The sequence below is a fragment of the Akebia trifoliata genome, chromosome 16 (genome assembly GCF_017979445.1).
Source record: "Akebia trifoliata isolate Shusen 1 chromosome 16, ASM1797944v1, whole genome shotgun sequence".
Lineage (NCBI taxonomy): Eukaryota > Viridiplantae > Streptophyta > Magnoliopsida > Ranunculales > Lardizabalaceae > Akebia > Akebia trifoliata.
Window position 1 is genome coordinate 9,147,372 of NC_141390.1, and position 11,550 is coordinate 9,158,921.

General features: G+C 32.6%; 1 protein-coding gene across 21 annotated transcripts; it reads left to right on the forward strand.

Annotated features, from left to right (window-relative positions):
- The first annotated feature begins 462 nt into the window (after positions 1–462).
- Positions 463–11,070, forward strand: LOC147382525 (uncharacterized). Of its 21 annotated transcripts, none has more exons than XM_086428374.1 (9): positions 465–776; positions 961–1,004; positions 2,915–2,997; positions 3,416–3,626; positions 3,723–3,750; positions 4,109–4,159; positions 5,078–5,613; positions 5,780–5,844; positions 5,967–6,109. In XM_086428374.1, exons 4-7 carry the CDS (start codon positions 3,424–3,426, stop codon positions 5,297–5,299), a joined length of 504 nt encoding a protein of 167 aa, XP_086284500.1. In that variant the 5' UTR covers positions 465–776; positions 961–1,004; positions 2,915–2,997; positions 3,416–3,423; the 3' UTR covers positions 5,300–5,613; positions 5,780–5,844; positions 5,967–6,109. The 21 variants fall into 21 exon arrangements, 10 of the variants coding, with proteins under 10 accessions (XP_086284502.1, XP_086284498.1, XP_086284501.1 ...); XM_086428367.1 differs by lacking the exon at positions 2,915–2,997 and adding exons at positions 10,327–10,660; positions 10,825–11,070 and having other exon boundaries at positions 466–1,004; positions 5,967–6,046; XM_086428372.1 differs by lacking the exon at positions 2,915–2,997 and having other exon boundaries at positions 464–871; positions 959–1,047.
- Positions 11,071–11,550: the final 480 nt, after the last annotated feature.

Below are 11,550 nucleotides of genomic sequence, written 5' to 3' on the forward strand. Positions count from 1 at the left end.
AATCAATCGACAATCCGAACTAATTAATCAATAAATTAAATTTTTGATCGAACTTAATCCTTTAATCAACCGATGGTTTTTTAACAATCAAAGAGTCTTACCAAAAGGGCAAGATTCATATGATCACTATCCAATGTTTATAAATGTTAAGATTGGCTCAGTCAAGCGAAAATAAAATTTTGAAATCATCTTGCACATGTTAGAGACCCATCAAATCTAAAAAATGACAAAAAACTAAGATAGAAGTGGGAATCTCGCACAAATTGATTTTTGCCCCTAAACTAGAAACAAACCTCAAAGAGAGAAAAAAAATTGCCGTGGGAACTACACCATTGGATTCTAAAGGAAAGAAGATCTCTGAGATAATCTAAAAGGAGGAAATAAAAAAATAGAAGGAAATCACAGTCCTAACACAGTTGGAGTCTTCTAAAATTTGTATAAGAAAATGAGTAAAAATCCCAAAATGAAGAATTTTAAAGTGTTGGCAAGATCTTTGAAAAATTGGTAAACAAAAAACTATACAAGAAGCAGGCTCGTCCAACACTTTGGGGGCATCAAATAATTGAATTCTTCCATCTCTTCACCACTACTACAATTTCCTACTTCAGTCATATCTATAGCAGTCACTCTTGATCACTATTTTTCATAACAACCCCTGACCACAACATCCATTCTCTAATTGAATGCATTTTTCTTTTTTCTTTTCATTTTCCTTTTCAGGAAAAGTTCATTATTAATTCGTTCATCCAAGTTGCATTAAGATCAAAGTGACCAACGTGGGTGTTCGACCATTGGAATACATTTGGTTTCATTCTCACTTTACATCTAGTCCATACATGGTGCCATAGGTTGACTGTGCCTAACATAGACGAGGAAAGAAATTGCTTTTGGGATCTTTATTATTTATTTTTTTACTTTTTTTTTTTTGTTACTTTGCTTTGATAACTCACCTTGTTGCAGCACACGAAATCAAAGGCTTGAATACCTTAAAAAGAAGAATTTTGGTAACGATTCATCCTCCTTATTCTTTTCTTCTCAATTGGGTTGGTGCGTAATCTACCACACGTTATTCATGGGTGGAGAAGGGGCTGAAATCTTTTTTTTGTTTTTCTTCACCTACCTTTAGATTACTTGCATGGATTGGAATTATGGTCACCATACAATCTGTTAAGAATGTCTTCAGATGCAGTATTTCATGGATGAAAAATACCTTTTGTGGCACTCATGATTTAGACCCGATATCGTGGAATTCCTAATTTTTTGTTGGGTTTAATGTCATTTTTTGCACACCTCATTATTGTTGGAAATTTCATAGTAGTGTAATCAAGAATAGACTCACTGATTTTTGTGTGCACAAGAGGGTTAAAATTGATTCTCTTTATAAAATTGCTAATGGTAACATCATTGATTAAGGTGCACATTAGATTTAAATCAATTTTTCTGTTTTAAAAGAAATTGCAAAATTCCTCAAAATTGCACATCAAAATAATGTATTGTTTCATGCCACGTGGGCCTTACAAAGGTAATTGGGAATTAAAGCTTTTTGAGATACCTTAATATAATTTTTGGAGAACATTGAAATTTTGATTTGAGGAACTTCTAGCCATAAGATTCAATTGGCCAATTCGACATAAAATAATGATAAGGACTTTGACATAGATCTCCCTATATTTCTTGGACCTTAGGACATTAATTTGACTATAATCTTTATTTGTTAATCTTTGAATAATCTTAGATCATAGTAGAAATTGATCACCTCGATTGGTCAATTTAAGTGCTTAACAATTTGGATCAAAATTATGAAACGGGTTATGACCGTTTTTTATGGAAAACGGGTTTGAAACGTTTCTATGTGAAGAACTGTTTCTCAATATCAGATGTTAGATCTGTAACCTCCTGAGAAGACTTTCGAATTTTAAATTCGAATAGGAACGAGAGTGACAGAAACCCTAACGAAGCTCAATCTTCATTTTCGATCAGCTATTCTTTGATTTTACCGTGTTTCTCGCACTCTAACGAAGCTCTATCTTCGATTTTCATATTGTTCTTCGATTTCTTACATCTGATCTTTCTTTCTTAGACCCTAACGAAACTCCATCTTTGTTTCTTAGACCTAACGAAGCTCTATCTTCGTTTTTTATGAAGTCTTCCTCGATTTCTCAAATCCTACGAAACTCTATCTTCATCTCGATTAGTCTCAGACTCTCAATGCATGGGTGTAGAGGAAAATTTTCTAGGGTTTTGATTTCTCTTTGAGATTTCAAGCTCTATTTGAGGATTTCTAACAATCTTCAAGGTACGGTTGTTTATTTATAAAAATATTTTATAGAGTTTTTTATTTTTTTATAATTTTATTTTCAACGTTTTTTTTTATTGAATTTCAAGTTCTAGGCTCGTTCATTGGCAAGGAAACACCGAATTTTAGCAGAATCCAATAATTAAAAAAAAAAAAATCAAGATCTGAGAAAAATTCCTATCGATTTTCAATCTATGATCCTAATATCAGGCATTGTATTCAAAAATCAATAATTTTGAACTAACCATCACATTGTATTCAAAATTTCTTAGGGAGATTGACCTCTGCGACATTAGATTTTATGTTACTCTGGTAGGCCTTTGTAACATTTTGCTCCTTAAGCATCTGACATAACGTTTTGAATATTTTGATTTTGTAGTTAAGAATTTATGCTTACACCCAACTCTTATCTTGACTCTAGAATTGAGTTTTCTATGGATTTTCTTTGATCGAGAGGACAAACTCTAATTTATCAATAATAAAAGCTTTTGGTGTAGATATGGTTATGTTCATGGATTTGAAGCTCATTGCATCTGTGTTTTCATTTAATATTTTCTTGTTGATGACACTTGTCATCTAGCATTTCTACAAAGCTAATGAAATCTACGATATTGCTAGCTGTTGGAGACATCTTAATAGACGTGGCATTAGTTTTAGGTGGTGAAGTGACGCTGAAAATTCTTTACGTGAAGCTTGTAGATGTAAGTAGTTTATTTGTTTGATGATCAAAGAAGATGTTTTGATCTTCCCCAAATATAGGAAACTGTTTCTATCTAGAAATGCATATTGATTTACTTGAACTGTTTTGGATAATTTGCATACATTTTTAGTAAGAATTCTTGGTTCTGAAATTTACTATTGTGATGCATGACTTGGGCCAACTACAGAGTTAAACTAATCTTCTTTCCATTAGTAGTCTTGTTAAACACTTAAATTGTTGGGGCCAAGAAGTAGGGAAAAGCCAGAGTGCCATGCAACAAAAACAAAACAAACGCATGATATGCTCACATGCAGAGTTTTTTTTTGTATATTGATATCTTTCATTATTTTTCCCTTGATATTTTTAAAGAATTTTTCTTTTGTTTGATAGTTAATGTAGAGTTTATATGATCTTACCAGATTTCTTGATGGATACAATGAATAAAGTTACAACAGCTCCGGCATTGGCAGCAAACCTTTTAATTGGCATTCGTGCTGTGAAATACTCATACTTTCATCAATGGCTACAAAGTCATCACAGTGGGGTCAGTACATTCTTCGCTGGAATAGTATTATGGGCTAAGCTCTCACTTTATTTTGCATGGGAGCCTAGAAGAAGGTTTCATAGCAAGTAAGCTTGAAATTATCACTATGTGCATATCATTACAAAGATGGAATCTTCTTTTGTACTGATTTGCTTTTCCTTTCTCTTGACAATGATTTGCAGCCTGACGTCTTCTTTTCTCTTCTTGGAGGCATGTATGAGTTTGCTTTATATTTTCATGCTGCACAAGTTTTGCAGAGGCAATATAAGAATATCATTATGTATTATCTTTTTTGTTTTAGTTTCTCATATTTTAAGCAAGATACCCATTACCCGAATCGATAGCTAATTTACACCCGTAGTATTAAAACTATCTTGGTTTGCCACCAATCGATAATTTGGACACTTTGTACCCATAATTTTATGGCATTCAATTTGTGTACAACATTTTCCCTATTTGCTAGTCTTTTTGGCAGTAGATGTTAAAATATCTCAAGCTTGAGAGGCTTGTAGTGGTTGTTGAAATTCACAAAGTGGGCTGAGATTTGTGGGCCGATTTATTCGATTAGGACTGGAGCTTCAACAATGGTGGTCTCAATTCAACTGATCTGGTCAAGGAGGTAAAACCTCCCACACCAGAATTACCTTATCTTTCTGGGCATTCTTTCTTCTTTAGTTTCATATATGGTGCTTGTCAGATGGAATATGAACATTAAGTTGATTTTTGTGTTAATGGGATGGCTATAGGTTGCATTTGATATTACTTTGGTATATACCCTGTTTTCTTTGAATTTTTCATATTAACAAGATGAAAATTTTAGTACCCTTTCTATAACTCCTGTTGGTGTACGAGTTCTTAAACTCTACTGAACTGATTTAACTATGCCAATCAAAAGCACTCCATCCCCTTGAGCACTAAGAGGACTTGTTTTTTTTCTTAAATTTTTTTTCCTAAAAAAATTAAGAATGGTGAATGTGTGTGTTGGTTTGCACATGGGGGGAAGGAAAGAAGATAATTCTAGGATTTAGAAGAAAACATGGTGAAAAGTTAACTAGACAATTTTAGACTATGAATCTAGGCTTTTCAATTTTCCATGTCATTGTGCATATGTGAGTGATTTATATTAATAAAGAAGCTTCTTAGAGCCAAGACTTAAAAGAAATTCTTCAGGAACTTAACAATTACCTTTTAGAATTTTAGCAACATGTATGAACCATATGTAGTATCACTCTCTTACCTGATACCACTACTTCTCCTCATATATGTACTCTGCCAAGGCTATATTTGAGCCTTTATGGGCTTTCTACGTCTCTTCTGCATATACTCAATTCCAGTCATTAAGATAAGTTATGGTAATCCATCTTTATCATGCATACATTCTATATTCGTTCTCATTAAGTGTGGTCTCATAACATTAATATTGCACTATGTTAGAAGATGTTTAATTTGTTTGATTTTTACCATACATGTATATGCTTGAAGAAACTTCTTTGCAGGAGTTATCTTTTATTGACTAGCAAAGAATGGTTATGTGCAGACAGTTATTAGGAAAAATCCTAGTATTGTGTTTCAGTCTTATTATTTGCCAATTGGTGGAAACATGACCCTGCAGTCGGCTATGTTCCCTTTGGAGCCCCTCTTAAGCAACTCATCATTTGGGGACAAATTAGATGTTGCTTGGACTTACTTTCATCTCAACATTCCTCATGGTGCAGCTAGAGGAAACATCCACATCTATCTAAAATCAGAGCAAAATTGAATTATGAAATATTCCATATATGGTGGATTACCATCTCTTGATACATGGGACTACTATCATGCCATTGCAACTAGAAATAACAACAACTCCATGTTTTTCAAATGGCATGATTCAAGCAACGAAGGGGTCAGTTTTTACATTTTATATGCTAAATAAGGAACTTGGAGCTTTGGATTGAGGCATCCACTTCCTTCCGTTACGCCTCTCAAAGGTCAGATGACTAGGTCTATTTCTATTTAGAGATGCCCCAAAGGATGCTCTACTCATGGGTCATGTCAGCAGGCCTTTGATTCAAGTGGATTGACTATATTCAGGTGAAAGATTCTTCCCTTCTCTTATTTTTTAAACCTCTCCAGTTAATACTTCGTCTATATTCTGCAATCTGCCTGATGACTTCAGTATTAATGACATTTCAATGTCTATACCTGACTTCAGTATTTATAACATTTCAATGTCTAAACCATTTTGTTTCTTTCACAGCTTCTGCTCCTGTGATAGGACTCATGGAGGCTTTGATTGCAGCATTGAAATTGTCTCACATAAAGGTATATATCATTCTTAGTATGTAAAATTTCTGCTCCCAATACCAAGTCTATTATTAGAACAAGTGGCGTGAGAACACAGCTAAGTTGGCATTTAACACATGTTCGGCTGAAAACCAATGCAGGGCACATATATCAGTCAATTGCACTCATCACATCAAATGCAGCAGCATTACTTCCTGCAATTTGGGCCCTTAGGCAAAAGGTTAAGTTCAAGTTCCTTGTTCACTTGAGATAACTACAGTTTTAACAGATATTAGAGATTTCCCTAATTTTTCATGAAAACTGCTTAAGCAAAAGAAATGGTTGCATCATAACCTATTCAAATAGAAAAATTGATTTTCCAGCAAAGAACTCATCTCCAACTAGGACAACATCAAAGCTAAAAAATACTTTGAAGCCATCTCAAGCATGTTGGATCTTCAAAAGTAGGTTTACTTGTCCAAGTATTTCGAAAGTGAAAAGGTAAAAACCATTAACCTACTTTGAAAGATAGGATCTTCTATTTTATTTATTATAAAAATTTCAAGTCCAGCTCGAGCATTTCTCAAAGGTAAGAAAAAGATCAATTCCTTATTGCACGTATGATAATATTAAGTTCATGGTCTCTCTTCCATAGTTCCCAAGTGTATTTCAGTTCATAAATTTCATAATCAATCTTCAATTAAAGATCGATCTTAAGTTAGGGGCATTTTCAAATAGTCATCATGATTCAAAAATTTCACTCCTAATCACATGATCAAAAAAAATCTTACTGAAAAGTCTAAAAGTATGGTAGAACCCAATGCTAGTTATGAATCTAGATGCAAGATAAGCCAATATCAATGCCCATTTGACCCGAGTTCGACAATACCGTAACTATAAAAATCATATTCGTTGGTGTAAGACCTCTAAGACATTCGATTTTTCAAAAAATTTAGTATAAAAACTCTAAGGTTTTCATTTTTTTTTAAAATCAACTTGTTAGTATAAGACCTTAAGATGTCCAAAATTTCAAAAAAATTGGTATGAATCCTCTAAGGTTTCCATTTATTTACAAAAATCAAATTCGTTGGTATAAGACCTCTAAAGCGTCTGACTTTTTGGTAATTTTGGTATGAATTCTCTAAGGTTTCTATTTATTTTTAAAAATCAAACTTGGTGTAAGACTTCTAAGGCATTCGACTTTTCAAAAAAATTATATGTATCCTCTAAGGTTTTCATTTATTTTTAAAAATTAAACACGTTGGCGTAAGACATATAAGATATCCAATTTTTTGAAAATTTTGGTACGAATCCTCTAAGGTTTTCATTTATTTTCCATCTTGACTCCGAAAATATTGTAACATAATCACCATTTCGCAAGCCTGAAAATACCGTGGCTTTGACCTCGAGAACAAAAACTATGTGACTCCCACCATCTTGAGTCCAAAAAATAGAGTGACTCCCAACAATCTTGAGTTTGAAAATACTATGAATCTCATCATCTTGAGCCTAAAAATACCATGGCTTTAACCATTTTGCAAACCCGAAAATATCGTGGCTTCGATCTCGAGTTCAAAAATACCACCACTCCCTCCAATCATTCTGAGTACGAAAATACCACGACTCTTTCAATCATTATGAGTTTGATAATACCATGGCGTCTATTAATCAAAGCATAATCATATTCAGTTCAAGATTTCATGAAATTGTAGTCTGAAGATATCGAGGCTTCACCATCTAGAGTTTGAAAATATTGAAACTTTTTCATTCTTGTTTAAGAAGTTTACTTATATCCTTTTATCATTGCACACATGCACTATTGACAAAAAAAAACTTCTCGAGTTTTATTAACATTTTATCATCTTTTGTCAACGAGAGTTTTGAACCTCTAGGACCTGATACCTTTAATCGAAGAAAGTTTACACTAACTTATCAAAAAAAAAAAAGTTTACAATAAGGATCAGATCAATACTCAAAGAATTACACAAGCACAAACTGCATTTTGATTTGATCTTGTCAAAGTTTAGTATGTTTTTATAATTTTCTATTAATGAGAGCTCATGCTCTAAGACCTGACATTTTCTTAGTTAGGGAAGAATTTTACCCTAAAGGATTTTGATGCCCCATTGAATTGTTGAATTAACCCAATAAAAGAAATGTCACTAATTTTTGCATTTGGATTACGTAAACCAATAGATTTTCCATCTAGTTTGCTTACACCCTCTGTCAAAGAGAGACATTTATAGACACCCTATGTTACGACTGCCTGATTTGACAATGATTCATCCAATTGTTATGGATCCTTACTGATGAGCACATAATATATGTGAAGAGTTGAAAGCTTGTAAGAGGCCCCTTCCCATATCCTTTCTCAATCCTTATTCAATCTTTTCGCTTTTTTGCATGTCCAACTTAGAAATTACACATACTTAAGATCACCGTCATTTTATGCTTGACATAGCAAGTACATACAAATATGATCGCTATACATTTTGATAACATACAAACCTCGTAATGCAAGGAACATGTGACATTTGGACTTAGAAATAATCACATTGCAATCACACGAAGCCACTCGCCAAAATTCAATAAAATTGATAAAATTATGAAAATACCCCTCATGGGTCCCAAATCTCTAGAGTAGCTAAAAATTAATTTCATTGCTCTTGAAATGAGATTTTGAGTCTAATGAGACTAAAATTAGTGAAAACGAAGAAATTTTCAGAGAATTACAAAAATGATCAAAATACCCTTAAATACTCGACTATTACTTAGAAACATTGATTCCTAAGAAAATGTGACTTTGTGATTGAAAATTACTCTTTAGACAATATTCACATAAATCGAAAATATCTAAACATCCCTCGTTTAAGAATGCTACAAAATGATTAAAAAAAATTCACATAAAATGACAATTTTCGCTATATGAAATGATGAATTTTCTCATATACAGTAACGATTTTCTCATGCGAAAGGCCAACCCTCGATTACATAACATGATGAAATTTAAATCTTAATCTGAAACTTGAAATATTAGTTCGAAAACCAAAGTTAAAAAACTCGAAATTGGTTATTGGATTGTTGTCACTTGAAATTTAATTTTTTTACTTATTGCACCCCAATTTATTAATGGAATGCTGCACTATGAATTTTGTTAACATGTGCCCTTACGACTCACATTATAGTATAATAAATACACTTTGAGAATAAACATTAATTTTTTTTAAATGTATATCCTGAGGAAATAGATCTATGGTTCCGTGCCCATAACATGTTAGTTGAGTATTGACCAAGTGAAGACTTTTTGGTTAGAAAATTATTATTCGAAAAATTAAAGGTATTTTCGATGTCCTAAGATCCCTATAATATTTACAAAACACTGAGGAGTATAGTGAGAACAACTCCAACAGACTCTTTAAAGCTGACATCATTTTTATTTTAAAGAGCGAAGTCATAGAATTTAGGAACAATAGACTCTTTATTGACAAATGTTAAAGTAAAGAATGAGGAAATCTAGATAATTGCTCATTAAATGTAGAGAGGGGTTTTGATTCGTTATTATTAAAATTATGACATAAAAACTTAAAAGAACACTTTCCTTACTAATTTTGTAAGTTTTGAAATCTTACTAAGGGTCATTAAGCCCACATGGATTATCACATTGACAATCGACCACGTCATCTTTCTATATTTTATGGAAAAATTCAAAATTCAAAATAAATATTTAATATCTTTTTAAAATTTTAATGTGATCAAAGATGTTAAACTGGACAGCTATCGAACTTTCAAAACTTAAAATTATAAATCAACGATGAAAAATAATGATTTTTTTTTTTTTTTAAGTTCTTAGAATTTCATTCTTTAAAACTTGTAATATCGGATCATGTTTTTGAATTTCAAAATGTAAGACCACAACTCTTATTAAGTTTTAAGTCAAATTTCAATAAATAAAAGATTTATTGAGTCTATTGGAGCAACCAACAAATTTTGGACATGTTAAATTAACATTTGTTAGATTTTGATAAAATATACTCTTTAGTGTAAAGAGCATCATTGAAGATGTTCTGAGTCGTGATAATCTGACTACCCCACGTGACAAACTCAATCAACTACTTGACGTGACAAGATCGAGAATCGTAGTTCTGCATTCCTCAGGATATACGATTCCTTCAAGATACACTATTTTTATGGGGAAGTGCAATCATGTGTCGCGAGTTGTGCAGATCTACAATTCTCATACTTGTCACGTCACTTCGAATTTGCCACGTGGGATAGTCAGATTATCAAAATTCTTTGTATAAATAACCCACGGCACAATTAATGAGAATCTAGCTAGGTGATTGCATATTGATTCACCGTTGTAGAAAGTAGAAACCAGCTGACAAGATGGTGGGCAGTCTATCGTACAACTCATCAAAGTCTGTTTTTAATATAAATAAAACAAAGAGCAAAAAAAAAATGTTAAAGAGACCATATTCCTGTAACGTTGGTTTCCCACGTGATTGCTTGCTGTATTTGCAGAAGCTTCACATACGGAAAGAAAGGGTCCTACAGAGGAACAGCCTTCGGATTTGTAATATGTATTTCTGTTGAGAGTCTCCATGAAAATCTATCGGTCCAAGTCCTCAGAGAGATACCTTTCTCTGCATTGCCAGTGAGACCGAATCGCAGCAGCATATCTTCTTCTAAGATACAGATCTATCGAGTTACTCTAAAATGATTCTTCGTGAGAAGATCTCTCTCTCTCTCTCTCTCTCCAGCTCAATGAGATGCAGTAACCAATGCAAGCAAAAAATAAATTCCAAAACTGGAAACCTTCGAATCATCTCGAAGAATCAGGGGTCCACTCAGCCAGGTTAAATAAATATACCAATTAAATTCAAATATCTTTACTATTATAATAACGAGTTCCACGTTGAAGCAGTCAGCCGGCTTCACAATTTTGAATCCTCCTCGTTAGCCGTTATAACTCGTGGCATTTTGTATTTATTTTGATTAATGCTGGAGTAACCTCAACAGGGGACACATGGGACATGTTGGCGTGGTGGCGCATGCTTATAAATGGAATTTTTCCAAGGTACGAGTAAAACACACCTAGCACAACTCTTTATTTTACGCCTTTACATTCTCATTAATATTATAATAACTCCTCAAAAATACTATATATAATAATTAAATAGAGAGGGTTTCTTTGAAATTTTGAAGTGAGATGGCAGCTACAAAGTTTTTTCCTATAAGGCAGAGTAGATGAGATGGCACCTTCAAAGTTTTTTCTTATAAGGCAGAGTAGAAGTGGCTAGACACCAAAATTTGAGAGGTCATAAAAGACTGTACTTCTATATTTAAGTTTAACATAATTAAGATGGATTTAGTAAAAAATTTAGAAATTTTCAATCCATTTACAAAAAAAAAAAATTCTAATCAATATTTAAATTTCAAATAAACCAAATATGATGCATCATATGTGGCATGAAAACCTTCTAGTTTAATTCCTTTAAACCAATTCTTCAAGTTTAATTAAAAACTACATATTCTTATTTTAAATACCTAAAAGATAATAAATAAAAGAGAAGTACATCCTTACAAACTTGTTAAGATTTATTTAAAATTTTACTAAGGATTGTGGAGCTCAAAAGGATTATTAAATTATAATCCAATACCATAACCTTCTAGATTGCAAGGAAAAACTCAAATCCAAAAACAGTAATAATAATTTAAAAAATAATTTTGGGGGGCATGATTTAA